We start from the raw sequence: 24972 nt of genomic DNA on the forward strand, positions 1-24972 counted from the left end.
TTATGTCCTGTTCTCATTTTTGATCCATGCCTATACATGTCATTTTTATGACCAAATAATGCACATTTTTGGCAAGAAAGTTTAAGATAGTTGAAATCGAGTTTAACTTCAGGTTCTCTCAGTCTAAGTTCTTTATTTAATTCCTGAGACCCCATGTCTCACTCGATGTCTCATGACTCACAGTACATTCATACCACATTTGGTTTCCTCTCATCATCTCACCTTCTGCATGAATAAATTCTGAGGCTACCCCATTTGGATGAAGAACCCTGGGGCCACATGTCAGACAAGGGTGACCATGTAGTTGGGAGAAGGCCTTCTACAGATCTCTCTGTCAACAGCCCAGCCACGGATAATCTTTTGAATGTCCAGCATTAAGGCTTACTCTACATCTCTTCTCAGTAAATCCGAAATATGAGTCAGCAGAGCAGAGGGAGAGGAAGTAACAAGTAGAAGTAAATGATCAGCATCAGATAGATCTTGTCTGATTTCCAGCTTCGTCTACCCACTGGCTCCTTCATCTATAAAATGCTGATGAAAGCTATCTATTGCACAGCTATAGCAGGTGCCAAGTGAGACAATGCACATAACCTGCTTAACACGTGCTTTTAGCGCTCTTACCAGCCCCTCCCACGCTCTGAACTCCACTAGACTGTCAGCCTGAGGCCTGCCGCTACTCGATGTGTCCAAAAGTTACTCTTACTCCCTGGTTATGCCGCAGTCTACGGTATAGGAATGTCTGTCTCCCACATGTGCAGGCAAGCGGAGCACGATCATCTGGCTCCTCGACAGGGCTATTTAGCAGGTGCACATGTCTGAACATTCTTGAATCAGGAGGGGGTAGCTCTGGAATTCACAGGGTTGTAACCAGGCCACAGCTGGCTTGAGGAGGAGCCAGGAGCATCAACTTGAGCCCTGAATTTACAGTTTGAAATGAAAAGAACCCAGTTCCATGTGCACGTGATGTGGAGAACACCGTGAGCAGAGGTACTTTTTCAGGTACTTCACTGTTTGGGGGTGGGAGGGTGTGTCGCCTTGAGTCCCTGGAGCTTGGACAGGGCACAGAAAGGAAGCCGGCTGGTCCGGTGCTGAAGACACAGGGGCACCTTGGCTTTTTGGCTCGGTCGCGAAGCGGTGCACGGACCCTCCTGGCGGCCTCCGTGCCCCGCCTCGGCCCCCGGCAGCCCTCGGCGCGAGGCCCGCCCCCGCGCCACCTCCGCAGGCTCGGCCCGCGGGCCGCGCGGGCCAGGTGCCGCCGCCGGCGCGTCCCCGAGCGCCCCTTCCCCCTCCCGGCGACTTCCTGGTTTGCAGAAGGTGCAGGAGCCGCTGCGGGCGGCCCCGGTCGCCGGAACTGGGAGGCCCCGGCTTGGGTGGCGGCGGGGGCGGCGGCCGCGCCGCTGCTGCTGTCACAGAAGGCTCTGGGAGTGGGGCGGGTGGAAGGCGGGGAGGCGCCGCGGGCGCAGCCGACATGGGCCCTCCGCCGCCACCGCCGCCGCTGTGAGCAGCGCCTCTCCCGCGGGGCGGCCGGCGTGGGCGGCGGGGCGCGGGGCTTCCAGGACGGACGGCCGCGCCCCGACATGTAACCATGGACTGCAGGACCAAGTGAGTGGGGGGCTCGGGGCCGGAGGGGGCGTCCCTCGGCGGCTTCTTCCCGGCCTCGGTGCGGGTCCTCTCGTCCCCTCAGCGCCGGAGCGGCTGCCGGGGCCGCCGACGCCGGGCGGCAAGCGGGGGTGCGGCCCGGGCCCCCAGCCCCGGCGGCGGCGGGACGGCGCTAGGCCGCAAGCCCGGCCAGCCTGGCGGCCCCTCTCGGCGCGGCGGGGGCGGCGCGGCCGGTCTCGGAACCGCTGCGGAGCGGGAGGCCGGCGGTCGCCGCGGCTTTTCTCTGTTCTCCCAGAGTGTGAGACTTGACTCGTCCCGCTGTCCCTGTGGGTGTCGTGTCCGGGAGGGACTCAGCCTTGAGGCGAAGCGGTTATGATTTAAAGTGCTTTCTTGGCATTCAGAGAACCGTTGTCTTGGCTGTTTTCATCTGTTCCTTCTCATTAAATTGGTCTGCGGTGCTGGTTTATCCAGGCACGGTGCGTACGCACGGTGCTTGCAAAATGGGATCCACTTAGGTGGTATTTTTATGTGTGTGCTGAAGTATTCAGCGGTGGCTATTTGACTTCAGGAGAGTAGGTAGAAAATTTTCGAACGACGGTGATTTTGTGTCTAGGTATCTTAGAGGCATGAGTTTTATATTTTACTCCTGAAACTTATTTTGGAAAGAATTCCTTCTTTCTATCCTTCCCCCCCTTAACTCCTCATCCCCACCAGAGTTTCATGAATGTCATGTATATTTATATTACTGTGAAAGGCCTTTTAAATTTCACGGAAGTATAGCTGTATCAATATTTAACTGTTACACCTAAGAGGTGTTATAAAGGATATTAGGAGAATAGGAAAATAGTGTAATTTGGAACTGTTTTGTTTTTTGTTTGACATCATGATGGACGGGGTGACTAAAAGAGTAAACTTTTTGGCGTTAATTGGCGTGTGAGGGTGGGAGAAGCCATCCAAGTTGAGATTTTTCCCATTGAAACCAGTTAATAGCGGGAGGGATGAGGAAATGTATATTTGTGAATTAATTTAAAGTGACATAATTATCTTATGTCACTTTCTAGATTTATGTCTTGTAATGATTTTTTAAAAAATAAATGTTTATTTAGAAGTCAGAGCTGGCATTAGTTTTGTATATATTAAAGTAATGAATGTGCAAAGATACTAAAGGGTTGTAAGCAGGAATAAGACTTTGGACTTTGTAGTATCAGACTGCTTAGTTTTGTACCTTCTGATGGAAAGAGAGATAAAACAGAATTATGTTTTGAAAAAACGTGGCCTAATAGATTTCAGTCTCCTTTTTGAAATTTGCCAATGAATACTTACATGTGTGGCAAGTTAGTTAAAAAAAGTCAATCATTTCTGAATGAAGTAAATCAACCTTGCAGTTTGTAGTGGAAAAAAATCTAATATGGGGACTGAGGTTCAGTTTCGCCAAGGAAGATTGATATACATGTACAAGAAGTCTTTTTTGGTTATCTTTTGAGTCTTCAAATAGTTTACTACTTTGAACATGCTTAACTACCATAAATACATTTCAAGGAAAGTATATCCACAGTATCACATTCCTGGAGCTTTATAAAGGTCTTATCTAGAACATGGCAGGTGGAACCAGGTATTCATTTACACTTACCTAGCAAGTCCTTGGAAGAAAGATTGAGAGCCTGTGTTAGACTTAGTTGGCAAGGTATAAAGACACTTAGGGACACGCTGGCTTTCCAATTTGGATTCGGTAAGATAAAAGCAGTGCTTTGCATTCATACAGCACTTAATATATAATGTGCTGGCACATATGTTATTTGATTTATAATCCTCACAATTATTCTATGAAGTGGACAAGGCACTTTATCTTTTTTTTTTTTGTGGTTTTTGGCCGGGGCTGGGTTTGAACCCGCCACCTCCTGCATATGGGACCGGCGCCCTACTCCTTGAGCCATAGGCGCCGCCCATCTTTTTTTTTTTTAAGGTAAGCAACCAGCCTCAGGGATTAAATGCTTTGCCCCCAGTCTCAGATCTTCTAAGTACCAGCAATCTGAAGTTTCTAATCTGAGAAAACATTTATTTTATTTATTTTTGAGACAGAGTCTCACTCAGTCTCCCTAGGGTTGAGTGCCCTGGCATTATTGCTCACAGCAACCTCAAACTCTTGGGCTCAAGTGATCCTCTTGCCTCTTGCTCAGAGCTGGTATCAAACTTGTGAGCTCAGGTGATCTGCCTGCTTTGGTATCTCAGAGTGCTAGGATTACAGGTGTGAGCCACCGCGCGGCTTTCCTGGGAAAACATTTTCATTGTTACTTGTGCTATACCAAGTCGTATAGTTACTTGGAATATATTGATTAGGATAAGATTATATAACAAGTTGTATAGTTACTTGGAATATGTTGATACGAACAAGATTAGTCTTAGAATTAAGAAAATGGGAGCTTTTGGAGTTGCTAATTGTTACAGGAAATAAATATAACAAAGTTCTTTTTTTGTTTAGGGCCAATCCAGAAAGAACCTTTGATTTGGTATTGAAAGTAAAATGTCATGCTTCTGAAAATGAAGGTATGTATGTTCTGTTACTTATAATTGATTGAGTCTGTCAAAGCAAGTATTAATATTGTGGAGTGCTGGAACACGATAGTATCAGGAAAATAATAGTACTGAATGTGTATTCTGCATTAAGCATGCATCTCAAGTTGCTGGCAGTAAAATAGATGCTGGGTCTTTGTCCTGGGGTTGTGGAAATTATGAATATCATCTGTGCAGCTTGAATTTCAGGTGTGTGTTAAGCCCATATAACTTACAACTCAACTTTATCATCATTCATCAATAGTGTTATTGTAGTTTTGGTGAAAGGGCATGTCTTTTTGTTTACTTTCATTTGTGTTTGAAAATTTAGCATCTTTTTTTAAACGTTAGTGTGAATTCTGCCAGCACCAATGAGAGCTATACCAATTCCCTTCTTGCGTTTCTGGAATGCAGAATGAAGGATGAGTAGCCCCTTCAGCTTTATTTACTTCAGTAGTGCAGCACTTTCAGAGAGAGGTGAACAATAGTGTGACGTTGTTTGGAAAGGTTTCAGCTGTCAGTTCTGTATGATTTATTGGAAAGATGAGAGTACAGTACTTTAATATCATGTTTTTTATAATTTCCCCCCACTTTTATTACACTGCATAGGCAGGTACGTGCATGTGTGTGTGGCGGGCATGGGTAGCAGACAAGAATAAAGACTGTCTCTTCTTTCTTCTGCTTTTAATATGTCTTTGATAGCATGGATGATTAAATGTGGGGTTTTGTGGAGACTAGTCGGCTATCCTAAAATCTTGGTGGAAAGTTTACTAACACTCTAGAAATGATTTTTCAACTGGTGTGCTGTCAGAGGATCTTAGGATCTTAAAGATTATTAATTAAATTGTTTTCAAAAGAAAGTCAAAGCACAGTAAGCTTTTTATTTATTTTTTTGGATCAATATATTTTAAATGTGCTGTGGAAGTTTAACTTTAGGTTCAAGTGTGCTGTGAGATAAAAAAAAAAAAAAGTTGAAAAACACTGCTTTAGAAAATAGCCAACAATTACCTACTCTTAAGCAATTTGGAGTTCCACACCTTAAAATAGAGGAGCCCAACCCAGCTATGGTGAAATGGGCATGGCTAATTTTAGGTAGGAAGTCACACAGACATTCCTGGCTCTACCAGCCTGGCCTGCTGCACTTCTGCCCTGCTTGAGCTGGTCAGGTGTGTCCACTGGCAAAGAGTAATCCTAAGTTTTAGGGAGCCCTTTCTGATTAAAGAGGTTATTTTGTATTGTCTCGCATGGAGTAAAGTTTGCCCATTTGCATTCTTTCTAGCCCCAAATAAGTCCTCTTTGCAGAATAAGTACTCAAATGGATACATTATTTTTTCACCTCCACTTTAAATCTATTCTATAGCATATTTATGTTATGAATTAATTAAAAATAACAATCATAACATTACCTAAGGTATAGAGAGTAATGCTTAACTGATGTTGTTTGTAAAATAGGCTAAATTCATTTGGAAAATATGGATTTTTCTATAATTTTAAATGCATGCTAAAGTGATCTTGAGAAAAAGATTAGTCTGCCTTGGCTCGGCACCCATAGCTCAGTGGTTAGGGCGCCGGCCACATACATCGGGGCTGGCGAGTTCGAACCTGGCCTGGGCTGCTAAACAACAAATGACAGCTACAACAAAAAGATAGCCGGGTGTTGTGGCAGGTGCCTGTAGTCCCAGCTACTTGGGAGGCTGAGAGAATTGCTTAAGCCTAAGAGTTTGAGGTTGCTGTGAGCTGTGATGCTACAGCACTCTACAAGGGCGACAAAGTGAGACTGTCTCAAATAAAAAAAAAAGTTAGTCTGCCTTATATAACATTTGATCCATGCATGTGTCAGAGAGATTGTAACCTCTTTATGAAGACTTCTGACTGTTTTACTCCCTCTCCTTCCTCCTCCTGCTCTTTCCCACTTTTTGTGAACTAGTTATTCCAGTTTGTGTTTTCTACTTCTGCCCTGCTTTTACTACTTTCTTGTCTTTTTTTGTGGTTACTGTTTAAATGACTAGTTTTTAGAAACATCTTCATTTGTATTTTAACATTTTATACCACCTAGTACAGTTGGAAATATGATAAATGATTAAAGTAAATAATTTTGGCTTCTCTATAGGTTGCAATTAATAAATTCTATATGGCTAATAGGCAAAAAATTCTAAGGATTTTATTAAAAGCTAAATTCAACCATGCAAAAATTAATAACTTTTCGTCTTTTGATTGGAACTTAAAGAGTATGAATATAACTGATACTTTAGGGTCTAAAAAGTTACGATATTTTGTGCCCTAAAAAGTAATGCTGTCTATAGCTAAGAGAGCTATACAAGTAAAATTTTATGTTAAATTGAGTGCTCCTATAATGTCTTGTCAATTTTCTGTTTTATTGCTAAATCTTAAATGGAAAATTTATGGAAATTATTTAAAAAGTTATTGGAATATTTCTTTTTAATGTCAATATGTCTTTAGTAAGACTGTGATATGTGCATCAGCTTAAAGTAGGATTTTTTTTTTTGCTTACATTTAGTTGAGCATGAGTGAAATTCTTTTTTTTTGTATTGAGATAGAGTCTCACTTTGTCACCATCGTGACATCATAGCTCACAGCAACTTCAAACTCTTGGGCTCAAGTGATTCTCTTTTATTTATTTATTCATTTTTTGGCTGGGGATGGGTTTGAACCCGCCACCTCTAGTATACGGGGCTGGTGCCCTACTCCTTGAGCCACAGGTGCTGCCCCTCAAGCGATTCTCTTGCCTCAGCCTCCCTAGTAGCTGGGACTAAAGGTGCCTGACACAACATCCGGACATTTTGTTTGTTTAGCGGGCCCTGGCTGATTTCGAGCCCACCAGCCCCAGTATGTGTGGTGGGCACCCTGAGCAACAAAAATTTTTTTTGATTTTTTATTCTTTTGAGACAGAGTCTCACTGTGTCACCCTTGGTAGAGTGCCGTGGCATCACAGATCACAGCAACCTCAAACTCTTGGGCTTAATTCTCAAGGTGATTCTCTTGCCTCAGTCTCCCGAGTAGCTGGGACTACAGGCGCCCGCCACAACGCCCGGCTATTTTTTGGTTGCAGTTTGGCCGGGGCCGGGTTTGAACCCGCCACCCTCTGTATATGGGGCCGGCGCCGGGTTTGAACCCGCCACCCTCGGTATATGGGGCCGGCGCCTTACCGACTGAGCCACAGGCGCCGCCTGGGTCAAATTCTTATACGCGTTTAATAATAGACTTAGAAAACAAAATGTATAAATTAGGATGGTTTGGATTACAAATATAAAACTTGATTTAAATAATAATGGAACTTGATAGTTTTATGTATGAGGATGCCAAAAATCTGCACCTCAGCTCTGCCACCCACAGTCATGGTGTTACTGGAAGTTTTGATTCCTGTGTTCCTAAGACAGCTGTCAGTAGAAGTTGGAACCCTGGTTTCTTGTTTATGATTATGGAGGTGACAGACACTGGCTTTTCGTGTCTTTCTCTTTAGAACCAGAAAAGTCTTTCCCTAAATCCCCCAGTAAGCCTTTCCTTGTGTCCTAGTGGTCTAAGTTGGCATGGGCCTGACCATTCCTCAAATAATTATTGGCGGGATAGAGGTAGGGGGGGTTATTGGTGGGATAGAGTACCATGATTGATTTATTAAATACTCAGCAAGGAATAGATGTTGGAAAATCAATTAAATTGCTCTTTGTAAAACTTTCAGAATGAATACTAGTTTATTTTTTGATGACTATTTGATCAAATGGAAAATAAGCTCAGGGTAAACTTTGTGTATACCAAGATTGGTGATATTAAAGTATTTGGCATGCTTCTTTTGTTCATTTTTAAATGGAGAAGTTTACATTTTTTTCATTTATCCTGGATAACTTAGATCATAAGTTTCTTCAGAGACAAGTTATTATTAACTAAATTTTAGTTACTGTTGTGAAATGGCATAGGCTATTATCTATCTGATCTTTATTTCCCTGGCAGAACAATTCCCAGTAACTTCTGCTCCAACTATCTAAGACTGAAGTGCCAAAATTTAGACCTTAATGCTCTTCCTGGTAGATCTCTAAGCTAATTGCTATTGTCATTACTTTGCTGTCTTTCTTAATTCCCAGCAGTCAAGTACAGCCAGCAGTGATGGCCTCTCCTCAATTCTGTAAAAAGAACTAATTGTTGCCACTCGTAGCCCACTTGCCCCAAGGTGACTCAAGGCTTTGGGGAAATGCAGAGTAACTCTTCCTTAAGAAAAAATTAGAAATGTGTCCTCTAAGCTTTCTCTTCTAGGTGCTAGTGTTGGTGCTCTAGCTTTCTCTTTTTTATGTGCTGATAGCTTATTCTAAGTAGTAGTAGGAGGAGGGAAAAAGCAGTAGCACCAGCAGCACCAGCAGCAGCAGCAACAGCAGCAGCACCAGCACCAGCAGCTGCCGGTGGTGCTCACTCTGTGTCGGGCGCAGTTTTGGGTGTTTTGCATGTACTAACTGTTTAAGCCTCACACAAATCTTACGAGATAGAAAATGTTTATCTCTGTTGTGCACCTGAAGAATGAAGCACAGAGAAACCGTGAACCTTGTCCAGGGAAGTCTGTACTTTAATCACTGCTCTCTCCCCTCTCACTGCATGGTGACCTCACGTAAGCTCAATACAGGCTGTTTTATTACATGAAGAAATTATGAGTATAAACTCTACATGTCAAAGGTAATTTTTTTGTAGACAGGAGTACAGCGTATTCCCCAAAGTTAATGAATTGAATATAATTCCACCTATAACAGTTACTGAGATTTTTCTTGTAGTTATAGACCCCAATTCAGCAGATCTCCCCCTCCACCACTTCTCTTTTTTTAGGACTTAGGTCTCTATATTTAATGGATCTTTGATGTCACAGTTCTGGCTATTTAATATTAATGGTTTTAAACACATCTTTAGTAAATCTTGTATTCCTTATTCCTTTCTCTTTACCTAGAATAATTCCTCTTAGGAGTACTTCCCCCTTTGCTGTGAACTTCCCACTTTGATCATCCCATTCAGCCCTTTCACTCTTCTCTTAAATCTTAACCTGAAGCCAAAGAATTCTTAGTATCCACCCATGCCCTGCACATAAAAGGTATTTCTAAGATTATTTTTCTATTTGATAACTTTTTTTTTTTTATTGTTGGGGATTCATTGAGGGTACAATAAGCCAGGTTACACTGATTGCAATTGTTAGGTAAAGTCCCTCTTGCAATAATGTCTTGCCCCCATAAAGTGTGACACACACCAAGGCCCCACCCCCCCTCCCTCCTTCCCTCTTTCTACTTCCCCCCCATAACCATAATTGTCATTAATTGTCCTCATATCAAAATTGAGTACATAGGATTCATGCTTCTCCATTCTTGTGATGCTTTACTAAGAATAATGTCTTCCACTCTATCCAGGTTAATAGGAAGGATGTAAAGTCTCCATTTTTTTTAATGGCTGAATAGTATTCCATGGTATACATATACCACAGCTTGTTAAATCCATTCCTGGGTTGGTGGGCATTTAGGCTGTTTCCACATTTTGGCGATTGTAAATTGAGCTGCAATAAAAAGTCTAGTACAAGTGTCCTTATGATAAAAGGATTTTTTTCCTTCCGGGTAGATGCCCAGTAATGGGATTGCAGGATCAAATGGGAGGTCTAGCTTGAGTGCTTTGAGGTTTCTCCATACTTCCTTCCAGAAAGTTGTACTAGTTTGCAGTCCCACCAGCAGTGTAAAAGTGTTCCCTTCTCTTCACATCCACGCCAGCATCTGTAGTTTTGAGATTTTGTGATGTGGGCAATTCTCACTGGGGTTAGATGATATCTCAGGGTTGTTTTGATTTGCATTTCTCTAATATATAGAGATGATGAACATTTTTTCATGTGTTTGTTAGCCATTTGTCTGTCGTCTTTAGAGAAAGTTCTATTCATGTCTCTTGCCCATTGATATATGGGATTGTTGGCTTTTTTCATGTGGATTAATTTGAGTTCTCTATAGATCCTAGTTATCAAGCTTTTGTCTGATTGAAAATATGCAAATATCCTTTCCCATTGTGTAGGTTGTCTCTTTGCTTTGGTTATTGTCTCCTTAGCTGTACAGAAGCTTTTCAGTTTAATGAAGTCCCATTTGTTTATTTTTGTTTTTGTTGCAATTGCCATGGCAGTCTTCTTCATGAAGTCTTTCCCCAGGCCAATATCTTCCAGTGTTTTTCCTATGCTTTCTTGGAGGATTTTTATTGTTTTATGCCTTAAATTTAAGTCCTATATCCATCTTGAATCAATTTTTGTGAGTGGGGAAAGGTGTGGGTCCAGTTTCAGTCTTTTACATGTAGACATCCAGTTCTCCCAACACCATTTATTGAATAGGGAGTCTTTCCCCCAAGGTATGTTCTTATTTGGTTTATCAAAGATTAGGTGGTTGTAAGATGTTAGTTTCATTTCTAGGTTTTCAATTCGATTCCAAGTGTCTATGTCTCTGTTTTTGTGCCAGTACCATGCTGTCTTGAGCACTATGGCTTTGTAGTACAGACTAAAATCTGGTATGCTGATGCCCCCAGCTTTATTTTTGTTACAGAGAACTGCCTTAGCTATACGGAGTTTTTTGCGGTTCCATACAAAACGCAGAATCATTTTTTCCAAATCTTGAAAGTACGATGTTGGTATTTTGATAGGAATGGCATTGAATAGGTAGATTGCTTTGGGAAGTATAGACATTTTAACAATGTTGATTCTTCCCATCCATGAGCATGGTATGTTCTTCCATTTGTTAATATCCTCTGCTATTTCCTTTCTGAGGAGTTCATAGTTTTCTTTATAGAGGTCCTTCACCTCCTTCGTTAGGTATATTCCTAGGTATTTCATTTTCTTTGAAACTATGGTGAAGGGAGTTGTGTCCTTAATTAGCTTCTCATCTTGACTGTTGTTGGTGTACACAAAGGCTACTGACTTGTGGACATTGATTTTATATCCTGAAACATTACTGTACTTTTTGATGACTTCTAGGAGTCTTGTGGTTGAGTATTTGGGGTTCTCTAAGTATAAGATCATGTTGTCTTATAAGAGGGAGAGTTTGACCTCCTCTGCTCCCATTTGGATTCCCTTTATTTCCTTGTCTTGCCTAATTGTATTGGCTAGAACTTCCAGCACTACGTTGAATAGTAAAGGTGACAGAGGACAACCTTGTCTGGTTCCAGTTCTAAGAGGAAAAGCTTTCAGTTTTACACCATTCAATAAAATATTGGCCGTGGGTTTGTCATAGATAGCTTCAATCAGTTTTAGAAATGCGCCACCTATGCCTATACTCTTCAGTGTTCTAATTAGAAAAGGATGCTGGATTTTATCAAATGCTTTTTCTGCATCTATTGAGAGGATCATGTGATCTTTATTTTTGCCTCTGTTAATATGGTGGATAACGTTTATAGACTTGCGTATGTTAAACCAGCCTTGCATCCCTGGGATGAAGCCTACTTGATCATGATGAATGACTTTTTTGATGATAAGCTGTAATCTGTTGGCTAGGATTTTGTTGAGAATTTTTGCATCTATATTCATGAGTGAGATTGGTCTGAAATTCTCCTTTTTGTTTGGGTCTTTTCCTGGTTTTGGTATCAGGGTGATGTTTGCTTCATAGAATGTGTTGGGGAAGATTCCTTCTTCCTCAATTTTTTGGAATAATTTCTGCAGTAGAGGAATAAGCTCTTCCTTGAAGGTTTGATAGAATTCTGGAGGGAAGCCATCTGGACCAGGGCATTTTTTGGTTGGAAGATTTTTTATTGTTTCTTTGATCTCAGTGCTTGAAATTGGTCTGTTCAGGAGCTCTATTTCTTCCTGGCTGAGTCTAGGGAGAGGGCGTGATTCCAAATATTGATCCATTTCCTTCACATTGTCAAATTTCTGGGCATAGAGTTTCTGGTAGTATTCAGAGATGATCTCTTGTATCTCTGTGGGATCAGTTGTTATTTCCCCTTTATCATTTCTGATTGAGGTTACTAGAGATTTTACTTTTCTATTCCTCGTTAGTCTGGCCAATGGTTTATCTATGTTATTTATTTATTAAAAAAACCAACTCCTTGTTTCATTAATTTTCTGAATGATTCTTTTGTTTTCAATTTCATTGATCTCTGATTTGATTTTGGATATTTCTTTTCTTCTACTGAGTTTAGGCTTAGATTGTTCTTCTTTTTCCAATTCCATAAGATCTCTTGTGAGATTGTTGATGTGCTCTCTTTCTGTTTTTCGAATGTAGGCATCTAAAGCGATGAATTTTCCTCTCAAAACTGCTTTTGCAGTATCCCACAGGTTTTGGTAGCTTGTGTCTTCATTGTTGTTATGCTCAAGGAAGTTAATGATTTCCTGTTTTATTTCTTCCTGCACCCATCTGTTATTCAACAGAAGATTGTTTAATTTCCATGCCTTTGGGTGGGGTCCAGCATTTTTGTTAGAGTTGAGTTCTACCTTTAGGGCCTTATGGTCTGAGAAGATACAAGGTAAAATTTCAATTCTTTTGATTCTGTTGATATATGTTTTGTGTCCCAGGATATGATCAATTTTGGAGAATGTTCCATGAGGTGATGAGACGAATGTATGTTCTTTATCTTTGGGATGGAGTGTTCTATATGCGTCTGTCAAGCACAGTTGTTTTAGAGTCTCATTTAAATGTCTTATATCCTTGTTTAATTTCTGTTTAGAGGATCTGTCCAGCTCTGTAAGAGGAGTGTTAAGGTCCCCTGTTATTATGGTATTATCAGATATCATATTGCTCAGACTGAGTAAGGTCTGTTTCAAGAATCTGGGAGCATTTAAATTGGGTGCATAAATATTTAGAATTGAAATGTCTTCTTGTTGTATTTTTCCCTTGACCAATATAAAGTGACCATCTTTGTCTTTTTTGACTTTAGTTGCTTTAAATCCACATGTATCTGAAAATAAGATTGCAACTCCTCTTTTCTTCTGAATTCCATTTGCCTGAAAAATTGTCTTCCAACCCTTGACTCAGAGCCTTAATTTGTCTTTTGAAGCCAGGTGTGTTTCTTGCAGACAGCAAATGGATGGCTTGTGTTTTTTAATCCAGTCAACCAATCTATGTCTCTTCAGTGGGGAATTCAAGCCATTAACATTTATTGAGATAATTGATAAGTGTGGTAGTATTCTATTCGTCTTATTTTGTGAGAGTCCATTGCTTAGTTTTATCTTTTGCATCAGTGTGGAGGTTAGGTTCTGTCCTTTAATTTCTGAGTTCTTACTTTGCTGCTGATCCATTGTGGTGGTCAGTGTGCAGAACAGGTTGAAGTATTTCCTGTAGAGCTGGTCTTGTTGTGGCGAATTTCCTCAATGTTTGTATATCCGTAAATGATTTGATTTCTCCGTCAATTTTGAAACTTAGCTTAGCCGGGTACAGAATTCTGGGCTGGAAATTGTTCTGTGTAAGTAGATTAAAGGTAGATGACCATTGTCCTCTTGCTTGGAAAGTTTCATTAGAGAAGTCTGCGGTCACTCTGATGGATTTGCCCCTGTAGATCAACTGGCCCTTATTCCTGGCAGCTTGCACAATCTTTTCTTTTGTCTTGACTTTGGACAGGTTCATCACAATGTGTCTTGGAGAAGCTCGGTTAGAGTTGAGGCGACCTGGGGTCCGATAGCCCTCTGAAAGCAGTGTGTCAGAATCTTTGGTGATATTTGGGAAATTTTCTTTTATAATATTCTCTAGTATGGCTTCCATTCCTCTGGGGCATTCTTCTTCCCCTTCTGGAATTCCTATAACTCGTATGTTGGAACGCTTCATAAAGTCCCATAATTCTGACAGTGAACGTTCTGCTTTCTCTCTCTTCTTTTCTGCCTCTTTTACTATCTGAGTTATCTCAAGAACTTTGTCTTCTACCTCTGAAATTCTTTCTTCTGCATGGTCTAACCTGTTGCTGATACTTTCCATTGCATCTTTAAGTTCCCTAATTGGCTGTTTCAGTTCTTTCAGCTCTGCTATATCCTTTTTATATTCTTCATATCGTTCATCTCTTATTTGATTCTGTTTTTGAATTTCCTTTTGGTTATTTTCCACTTTATTAGCAGTTTCCTTCATTGTTTCCATCATTTCTTTCATTGTTTGCAACATGTGTATTCTAAATTCCCTTTCTGTCATTCCTAACATTTCTTTATAGGTGGAATCCTCTGCGGTAGCTACCTCATGGTCCCTTGGTGGGGTTGTTCTGGACTGGTTCTTCATGTTGCCTGGAGTTTTCTCCTGATTCTTCCTCGGAGTGATTTCTTTTATCTGTTTCCTTGCCCTAAGTTTCCTTTCACTTCCTCTTGCTCTTTAAGTTCTCGTGCCTGTGGACTAAGGGTTACAGGACCAGAAGGGTGAGAAGGTTGAGCAAAAAAGGGATGAAAGAAAGGAGGACTGAGTGTTAAGAAAAAAAAAAAGAAAAATAGAGAAAGGAGAGGGGGTGGGTAAAAGGAATATTGACAAAAAGAAGAGAGGCACAGAAAGAGGGAGACAGAGCAATATAGGTGTACACTAGGGTACTTTGATACAACCTTAAAAAAAAACCACCTTCTGGGGGTACCCAGTTGTGTGGTTCCCTTGAGGTCAGCAGCTCTTTGCTAATGTGATCAGACACAGTACCCCACCTCCACCAAGTAGAGAGGAAAGACAAAAATGCTATAAATCAAACCAAAACAAGCAAACAGAAAACTTTACGGGATAAAATTGGTGGAAAACCAAATAATAGCGGTCAGAACACTAACAAAAATGAAGTTCTAATTATTGAAATAGGCAGCAATGGGAAACTATAATTAAACTAGAAAAATTGAGAAAGAAAAAGGATCTGTATGGAAAAGGTTGAACTTAAAAAACAAAACAACATCAACAATATCAAAATAAACGAAAAAAAACAACCAAACCAAAAAAAAAAAAAAAACACAACCAAAAACAAAGCAGTATGTATATGTTATTGAGTATTGTCTGGGCAACACGTGGTCTTCTGGGGTATGAGATATTAATCACAGTTCTGATACGACTGGAGGCTGCTAGTTTCTCAAACCCCAGAAGGTAGACACCCTAAATGTCTCTTCAGCCCACTTAAAAGGCACTTTGAACTTGTTCACTTGCTGAGCAGAAGCTTTCCCAGGGAAGTGCTTGTCGCTGGAATCACTGGTGAAGTGGCTATCCACTTACCCTGTGTGCCAAAACTGGTCTGTCTCTGCCCCCGAGGGTTAGGGCTGCAAGGCGGCTCAGACCCCGCCCTTAGGCTACTTGGTCGCTGGGTTACCAGCTCCCGCCCAATTCTAGCTCTGCGACCCTGAGGGCGGAGCTTGCCGGGGCAGATCGCTCACAATGGCTGCCTGTGACCCAGAGCCAAACACTATTAGCTCCGTCTGGCTCAGCGGCTCAGACTGGGGCTCTAGACAAAGGCCAAAGTTCTCCGCACTCCCGCTCAGGCTCTCCCCAAGGCTGTTCAGCTGAGTGCCAAGTCCAAAGACACCAAAACAGTTCACAGGTAAGGCCTTTCTGGTTTGCAGTCTCGCTGCTACTGAACTTACAGTTGCGGGAGGGTTTAGACGGATTGAACACATGCGACCACTTGCCGGTTTTCCACTGTTTTAGTCCTCCTCTTGGGGTCCAGAAGTCTCTCGCTGACTCCCTGTATCCTCTGAGGGGTGATGATAGGCAGATCCCACCAGCCAGAGATGCCTGGAGTCCTATCTCCCCAGACTCACGGTGCCCAGATGCAAGGAAGCTGTTACTCGGCTGCCATCTTGCTCTATTTGATAACTTTTTATCTGTAGGGATACTAGCATTGACATTTTATTTCTGCTTATGTTTTAGCGCTTTCTGTGTTTTTATAAATATGTCTAGTATAGTCATATATAGACATATAAATGTGTCTGTTTGCCTTGCTTGAAGTTTAAGTGTTTCATGGAGAAAAATTTATTAATTAGTATCCTTAAGAAAAAGCTTACACATTTAGCATGTTTAATGGATATTTACAGAATGAATAAAAGAAATTGGGCCTAGTTTAATGCCTGGCAATAAATAAATGAATGTGGATTGAATTATTAATAATTCACTGAGAGATGCTTGTAGAAGCGATTTTTTTTTTTTTTTTGTAGAGACAGAGTCTCACTTTACTGCCCTCGGTAGAGTTCTGTGGCATCACACGGCTCACAGCAACCTCCAGTTCTTGGGCTTATGTGATTCTCTTGCCTCAGCCTCCCGAGCAGCTGGGACTACAGGTGCCAGCCATAATGCCCGACTATTTTTTTGTTGCAGTTCAGCCGGGGCTGGGTTTGAACCCACCACCCTCGGTATATGGGGCTGGTGCCCTACTCACTGAGCCCCAGGTGCCGCCCTGTAGAAGCGATTTTAAATGTATGTAGGAACATGAAAAATACGTGTCCATACACGTCTTGGGCTGAGCTGTTTTGGGATGCCATGTGCTGAAGCTCTTCTCATTTAGCGTCCACATCTTTTGTGTTCTCCTCTCTTGACATCAGGAGATATATGAGGACAGTCGCTGTACACAGTATATGTAAGTTTGGGGTTATGTTCAAACCCATCTGCAACCATTTACATATACCAAAACCCCAAACCCCCCGACCTTCAGAAAGTAGAACCTTGATGAATAATCATATAGACGTTAAAGTAGTTTAGGAGACATTATTACATTGTCCAACAGGGAAAAAAAATCTGTGAGTAAAATGTGGTTTCCAGGATATGTTTCTGCTCTAGCTTTGAGACTATATTTCCATATTTGGCTTGGGACATTGCATCCTCCTTCACACAGCTGCCTGCCTGTGTAAAAAGCAAATCAGATTAACTGGTTAGTATTTTTCGGCTATTAATTACTCTGACAATATGTTGCAAAGTCTACATTTTAGAGACTTGATGGTAACTTTCTCCTAGGTGCTTTAATTTGTCAGGTGTTCTTGAGGAGACCTCATGGTTTTCAAGGCTGATATTCCCGCTGTTCCCTGTGAGAGGCTGGAGGAGCTTGGCTGTAGTTTTCTTCACAGCAGTATGCTCTCAAAGTGGTGTTTGGTCACTGCTGTGTTGCCACAGTACAACAAGTTTGTTCAGGTTTTTTCTTAGAATTTTGTTTTCCTGACTTTCAAGATGGCATGTTCGTGATATGCTTTTGGTGGTGATTTCTCATTTGGAGATTTTCCTGAAACTCTTTCTTTCTTTCTTTTTTTTTTGAGACAGTGTGTCATTTTGTTGCTCTCAGTAGAGTGCTGTGATATCACAGCTCACAGCAACCTCCAGCTCTTGGTCTTTGGTGATTCTCTTGCCTCAGCTTCCCCAATAGCTGGGACTCTAGGCACCTGCTGGCTCTTTTTCTGTTGCAATTAGGCCGGGGTCGGGTTTGAACCCGCCACCCTCAGTATATGGGGGTGGCGCCCTACTCACTGAGCCACAGGTGCCGCCTCCAAGTAATGTCTTTCTTTTCTTCCAAATTTTTATTTTTTATGTGCTAGCTGGAGGACAATAATTTAATGTTTTTGGTATGCATTTTAAAGTATATATAGAATACTAGCAATAGCCATTTGGGGGATGCTTTAAACAGGTGGCTGTGGTATTACAGATAATAATGAGACTCTTAATTTTTTTGCTTTTTGATCAATTCTAAAGGAACTTTCTTCCCTGGAAATAAGTTTAAATGTTTAACATTTAAAGAATTTTCCCAATTCCAAACTCTTAGGCTTCTGCTTAAGGAACATTATGGAAGCTAGGAGAGTTTTTTGGTATATTTTTAATATTCCTTTTATTTGAACTGGAAGGGATTAAAGATTTGAGAAGCTCCTGAGATGTGTTAAAGTTTCTATATCGTTAGGTTGAGTGGTTTTTCAATTCATATATTTATTTTGGGCATAGTCAGACTCTTAGTTTATATAAATTTAGGACAAGTTGATTTATTTAAGGTAGTAGTTTATTCACAGAAAGGAATATCTTGGTTCACATTTCTGTGATAAATCAGTCATTGGCTTTGTGGGGGAACTTGCTAGAAATGGCCTTGAATTGACTTTGTAGAGTATTTATTTAGAAGGTTGTGGTACCAACACCTTAGGACATTGCATAAGAGATCAGTAGGATAACAGAACTTTAAGTTTTCTTAAAGGAAATTGGTTTAATGCCTTTCACAATTTCTAGAGCCCCTTGCCCTTATGTTGCGGGTATCATTGTCACATGCCATCTGGGGACTGCTGAAGAGACTGGCAATATGCATTATATAGGCTTGTTCCACCCCAAGTACACTAGTTTTAAAATTATTTCTCACCACTCTTCAAATCAGAATGTTTAGCCAGGCGTTGTGGTGGATGCCAGTAGTCCCAGTTACTCGGGAGGCTGAGGCAAGAGAATTGCTTAAGTCCAAGAGCTGGAGATTGCTGTGAGCTGTGATGCCAAGGCACTCTACCGAGGGTGACAAAGTGAGACTCTATCTCTAAAAAAAAAAAAAATTTGTTTAAGTAGGTGTTTCTGAAAGTGCTTATCTAATCAAAGTACTTCACAGTGAAGGAACACTTATTTTTAAATTTTTTGTTATTAATATTTGTTTTTTAGGGGAGCATTTTGATCTGAGAAAGCCTTGCAGGCTCAAATTAATTAAAAAGACACAGCTTACTGTAGTGGAAAGAGCTAGGAACTAAGGATCAAATGTACCTCTGTCAAATTCTAGTTAGGTTTTACCGCATCTTTCCACCACACATATTGATACTTTTTTTGTATGTATGACATGCATCAGTATGTACGTTTATGCCTCATTGACCTTTATTTTTGTTTAAAATTTTTAATTAAGGAAGTAAAGCTATAACATCATGGCTGCAGACCCTTATCAATTTATTTCTCAGATTAGGATTCCAATTAGGTATTTTACAGAAATAGTACTGCATACTATTTATTTGGTATTTGTAAAATGTCAGGAAATGTGCCAAGAGCCTACGTATCCCATTTATCTTCACCACAACCATAGGAATTAGAGACTGTTAACCCTTTTCATAACAATAAGCAAATATAGGCTCAGAAAGGTCAAACAACTTGCTGAAAGCATACAGCTTTAAAAGGTAGGACTGGGATTTGAACTTGTTTTTATGACACTGGATCCTAAGGCCTTAACTATTATGCTCTGCTCCTTTATTTTATTTTATTTTAAGACAGAGTCTAACTGTGTCGCCCTTGGTAGAGTGCTGTGACGTGACAGCTCACAGCAACCTCATACTGATGGGCTTTCAGGGGTCCTCAATCTTTTTAAACAGGGGGTCAGTTCACTGTCTCTCAGACCGTTGGAGGGCCAGACTATAGTTTTTTAAAAAAAAACTATGAACAAATTCCTATGCACACTGCACATATCTTATTTTGAAGTAAAAAAAAAACAAAACCGGGAACAAATACAATCACACTGCTTCATGTGGCCCACGGGCCGTAGTTTGAGGACCCCTGGCTTAAGTGATTCTCTTGCCTTAGCCTCCCAAGTAGCTGGGACTACAGGTGCCCACCACAGTGCTCAGCTATTTTTTGGTTGTAGTTGTCATTTGTTGTTTGGCAGGCCTGCTCTGGATTTGAAACCTCCAGTTCCGGGTGTATGTGACTAGCACCCTAGCTGTTGAGCTACAGGTGCCAAGTCAGCTCTGCTACCTTTAAACAATCATCTTTTTCTTTTCTCCGTTTTCCTTTCATTTTGGCTCTTAAAAGAAAAATTTAATTGAAATGTAAAATTTCTTGGTCAATATTTGGGTACTTTAAAGACTTATCAATGAAAAAGTTATTTTTGCTGATCCACTGAATAATCTGTTGAAAGGGCTTGAGACCTTGGCAAACATTTTTTCCTGGTAGAGTTGAGTCCCTTTTTAGATATCCTGGGATTGGGGTGTGTGTGCATTCCGGTTACTATGGCTTTGTAACAACTCATCCCATGATACCATGTCTTAAGATAAAACAAAGGCAAGCATTTTTTATTTCTCAAAAGTTTATGTGGGTCAAGAATTTGGAAGTGACTTAGTGGGGTGGTTCTAGCTCTAGGTCTTTTGGGAGATTGTAGTCAGGCATCAGCCAGGAAGTCATTCATCTGAGAACTTGAACAATCAGCTTTTCTATTAGCAGTGAAGTCTTTTGCAGCTCATTTAGAATTCATATATCTTTCTTTAGAGAGACATTTGTTTCAGAAAATTCCCAATGAATTCTAGGCTTGACTGGAATTGTGATATTATGTTGATTCTTAGAAGATATCATATGGGAAGAAGAGCTTAAGCACCATAGAAAATATTCAATTCTTTCATCCATTGAATGATTATTTCTGAGTGCCAGCAATCTAAGAAGATGTCATTCTTGAAGGGCAAGTGTCAGTTTCAAATTAATGATTGTAATACTCTACTAAAGGCTGTGGGAGAGGATGCAGTGTGTATAGCACTGAAATGTGAGGAGGGCACCTAATTCAGCTCAGCGTGTGTGGGGCGTATGGGGTACAGTAGAGGAGTGAAGAGATCTAGAGATAGTTGTGAGGTGATGGAGGGAGACAATTAGACATCTTGTCAACTCTCAGTGGGTGTTAGATGGTTATCTGTTCCCAAAGTTAGTTGAAATTTTACTTCATGTCCAAAATCTTGTGTGAATAATTAGCAGTGAAGAATTTATTGCTTTGGTATAAATATTTGTAACTAACGAAGAAGGCTAGGAAACACTCTCTGCTACAGTGTAACCTACCTTGCCAAGGGGTTGTTGGGTTTAGTTTTGTTTATTCAGAGCCTAAAACAGTGTCTGATCCATAACATGTGTTCAGTGAATATTGTTGAATTGTTGAAGAACTGATTAAAGTACTGAGATGGCTTTTAAAGAAAAGGAATGGAAATTGTATAAGGCATTAAGGATTTAATAATTATCATTACATTCTTTTTTTAAGGTATAAATGCATTAATATCAGACAGGTGAAATTTGTGAAAATGAAGGTACAGAGTAAAAAATATTAAAAGAAGTTGCTTCTGCATTTTGGCTATTGTGAATAATGCTGCAGTGAAGATGAGAGTGCAGACGTCTTTATGAGGTGATGAATTCATCTTCTTTTTGGGGAGATGGATTGTTGGGTCAAATGGTGGTCCAGCAGACTAACTGATAAAGAAAAGGTGATATACATACACATACACAATGGAACATTATTCTGCCTTAAAAAGGAAGATTCTTCCATTTCCCAAAACATAGATAGACCTGGAGAACATTACCTTCCAGTAAAATATGCCAGACCCAGAAAGAAAAATATTGCATGATCTTACTTTATGCAGAATATATTTTTAAAAAACGCTCAAATACGCAGAGATAGAGAATGAAACAGTGGTTACCACAGGTTGTGGGGAGGGGTAAGGAAATGAGGAGATGTAGGTCAAATGATACAAAATAGCAGATGTGTAACAAGTCCAGAGGTCTTATGTACAACATGAGTACTAAAGTTGGTAAAATTGTATTTGATTAGAGTTTTTGTTAAAAAGTATAGTTTAGCTATTCTTGTTACAAAAAAGTTAACTGTGAGATATGTTGACTGCTTCACTACTGCAACTATCTGACTTTCTATATGTATCTTATGGTATGTTGCAAATCTCAAATACACAATAAAATTTATTAAAAGAAAGTTCCCGAAGATAATCCTTTTGATATCTGTCTGGCATTGATATTATATCTTGAATTAGGTCTTTATTCTCCTGACTTAAGTTTTCCACTGGATTTAGGCTTTGGAGGACAAGTGCTTCTTTGAATCTCTTGCAGACTTTAGGATGGTGTCTTACATGCAAATGGTGTTCAGTTATATCTGTTATTAAAGTGAAATTAATAAAAGTTTATTCTGTTTCTACCACAACTATTGATTATAATTTCTTAAATCTTTTAAAAAACTTAAAAGGACTTTAAAAGGCTGCAGATTTTTATCATGATAAGCAATGGGTGCTTAATTGAAAAAAATTTTTTTTAATAGAACTGTTGATAAACCACAAACTGTAACTTTGCAGGCAGAACTGGTAAAGATCAGATAGAGCCTTTTCCTCTTTCAGTTCCTTCTTATTTATCACTTGCATCTGTGAAAAAAAAAAAAAAAAGCAGCCAACTATTGGTTTAGTACATCTGATAGTCTTTTGCAGATTTCAGAAATTAGTCATTTAAAAAGTATTTTGCCTTGGTTTGATAGCAGAATGCACCAAACCAGCATAAGGGAATGTTTAGTACTTGTATTCAAATTTGCCATTTAATTAATATTAAGCAGTCATTTAACATTTTGTTACCTGGGTAGTTGTGAAATTTAGAGGAATATTATTTTAATTAGATTATTACCAAAATGTAAGTTGGAAGTTACTTGAAATTCATTTATAAATTTGTACACAAAACATGGTTGAGATGAAACTCAGATAAGTTCAGATGTGTTTTAATACATCAGAACATCATATGTCCTAAGGGTATGCATTAATAGTGTAGGTGCTGTTAAATAATCTCCTACGGAAGTGGTTCAAAAAATATTCTTAAATGACTTTTTTATTTTTTGAGATTCCAGTATATTTTGAATATTTGGGTTAGGAAGTTGAGCTGCATTTGGGGATTTTCCCCCAAAAGCTTGGTCATTTTTACTCTTTTATATAAATTAAAATAGCATTTTTCTATGTAATAATTAGAAGAAGTTAATTTGGTTTTTAGAAAGTAATGTTATCTTTTAACATTTTCTTTTATTATTACATAAGACTTGAAAACTAAATTTTAGAGTCCTACTTTTTTTTTTTTTTATTGTTGGGGATTCATTGAGCGTACAATATTAGAGTCCTACTTTTACTGTGAAACATGATTTTACTGATGAATGCCTGCAGAGTAATCGTTGACAGCAAGGATCAGCACAGTTTCATCAAGATTATGTGTTGTGTTGTGTTCACTATGTACAGGTTTAGACATGTTAAAGAAGAAATAGCTGAGAATTCTTATGTACAAAAACAATAGCTTTCAAGTTTCTAATGGTTACTTTAGTGTTTGTTAGAGGCATTGAATGTTTATCCTAAAGGTGAAACTATTAAAATGGAATACTAATTGAAAGAAAAACTTTAATTTAAGTATCTGTTTCATTTTAGCTTATAGCTGTCAAAAATTCATTATAAAGCCCATTATTAGACCCATTTACTTATATTTTACTATACTCAGGGGATTATAAAATCTTTTAGTAACTTTTTTTTTATTCATTTCCTTCAAGGAAAATTGCTCAGATGAGCAATGACCGTTTGTTTATAGATAGATGGGGGAAGAAGGAAGGAGATAGCCATCATATCAGATTTTTTTTGAGACAGAGTCTTACTTTGTCACCCACACCACACCTCCCTCCACTGCCTCCCCGTAGTGTGCCCTCATGTTATAGCTCAAAGCAACCTCTAACTTTTGGGCACAAGTGATTCTCTTGCCTCAGCCTCCAGAGTAGCTGAGACTACAGGCACCCACAACGCCTGGCTATTTTTAGAGATGGGGTTGTGCTCTAGCTCAGGCTGGTCTTGAACTCATGAGCTCAGGCGATCCACCCGCCTTGGCCTCCCAAAGTGCTGGGATTACAGGTTTGAGCTATCATGCCTGGCCTTCATATCAGATTTTTTCCATTAAATCTTGCATTATTTATTGCTCCTTTCTTGCGATATGTTCAAAATAGTTTCAAAGTATTGAAAATGTTTTAAGTCGCTGAATGCTTCTGAATTGCTTTTTAAATCAAGTAAGTTTTAATTATATTTAGGATGGTTTACAGTTAATATTTTTAATTCTTCAAAAATGTATACTTTGTATTATCTTTAACATATATGACAGATTAAATACATAAAATTTAAGTTTATTTTAAAACATAATTTTAAATATGATTAGAGTTGATCTTTTTTAGATATAACTGAATTTAATTTGACTCCAAAAAGGATTATTTACGTATTACTATTAAAGGCTTTTCAATCTTTTTTTTTTTTTTTATTGTTGGGGATTCATTGAGGGTACAATAAGCCACTGATTGCATTTGTTACACTGATTGCATTTGTTAGGTAAAGTCCCTCTTGCAATCATGTCTTGCCCCCAGAAGGTGTGGCACACACCAAGGCCCAGCCCTCCTCCCTCCTTCCCTCTCTCTGCTTTTCCTCCCCCCACTATAACCTTAATTGTCATTAATTGTCCTCGTATCAAAATTGAGTACATAGGATTCATGCTTTTCCATTCTTGTGATGCTTTACTAAGAATAAGGTCTTCCACGTCTATCCAGGTTAATACGAAGGATGTAAAGTCTCCATTTTTTTTAATGGCTGAATAGTATTCCATGGTATACATATACCACAGCTTGTTAATCCATTCCTGGGTTGGTGGGCATTTAGGCTGTTTCCACATTTTGGCGATTGTAAATTGAGCTGCAATAAACAGTCTAGTACAAGTGTCCTTATGATAAAAGGATTTTTTTTTCTTCTGGGTAGATGCCCAGTAATGGGCATCTAGACCTCCCAGATCAAATGGGAGGTCTAGCTTGAGTGCTTTGAGGTTTCTCCATACTTCCTTCCAGAAAGGTTGTACTAGTTTGCAGTCCCAGCAGCAGTGTAAATTGTTCCCTTCTCTCCACATCCACGCCAGCATCTGCAGTTTTGAGATTTTGTGATGTGGGCCATTCTTACTGGGGTTAGATGGTATCTCAGGGTTGTTTTGATTTGCATTTCTCTAATATATAGGGATGATGAACATTTTTTCATATGTTTGTTAGCCAAGGGCTTTTCGATCTTATTCTGAGTTAAAACTTAATTAAAAGCGAGGTTTGGGGAGAGCAGATGATAAGTGTGTTTGCTTGATTTATGGATTGGAGGACATGAATAAGGTAGAGCTCAGTGTTCAAGAG

General features: G+C 39.7%; 1 protein-coding gene across 2 annotated transcripts in view; it reads left to right on the forward strand.

Moving 5' to 3' along the window:
* Positions 1 to 1394: 1394 nt before the first annotated feature.
* The window catches only part of DENND1B (DENN domain containing 1B), a 287318-nt gene continuing 263740 nt past the window's right edge, over positions 1395 to 24972 (forward strand). For both annotated transcript variants that reach the window (XM_053606348.1, XM_053606349.1), the window contains exons 1-2: positions 1395 to 1602; positions 4079 to 4143. In XM_053606348.1, the coding sequence (XP_053462323.1) occupies positions 1586 to 1602; positions 4079 to 4143 (82 nt within the window). In that variant the 5' untranslated portion in view covers positions 1395 to 1585. The remainder of the gene's footprint in view (positions 1603 to 4078; positions 4144 to 24972) is intronic.

The sequence above is a fragment of the Nycticebus coucang genome, chromosome 10, assembly GCF_027406575.1.
Source record: "Nycticebus coucang isolate mNycCou1 chromosome 10, mNycCou1.pri, whole genome shotgun sequence".
NCBI lineage: Eukaryota > Metazoa > Chordata > Mammalia > Primates > Lorisidae > Nycticebus > Nycticebus coucang.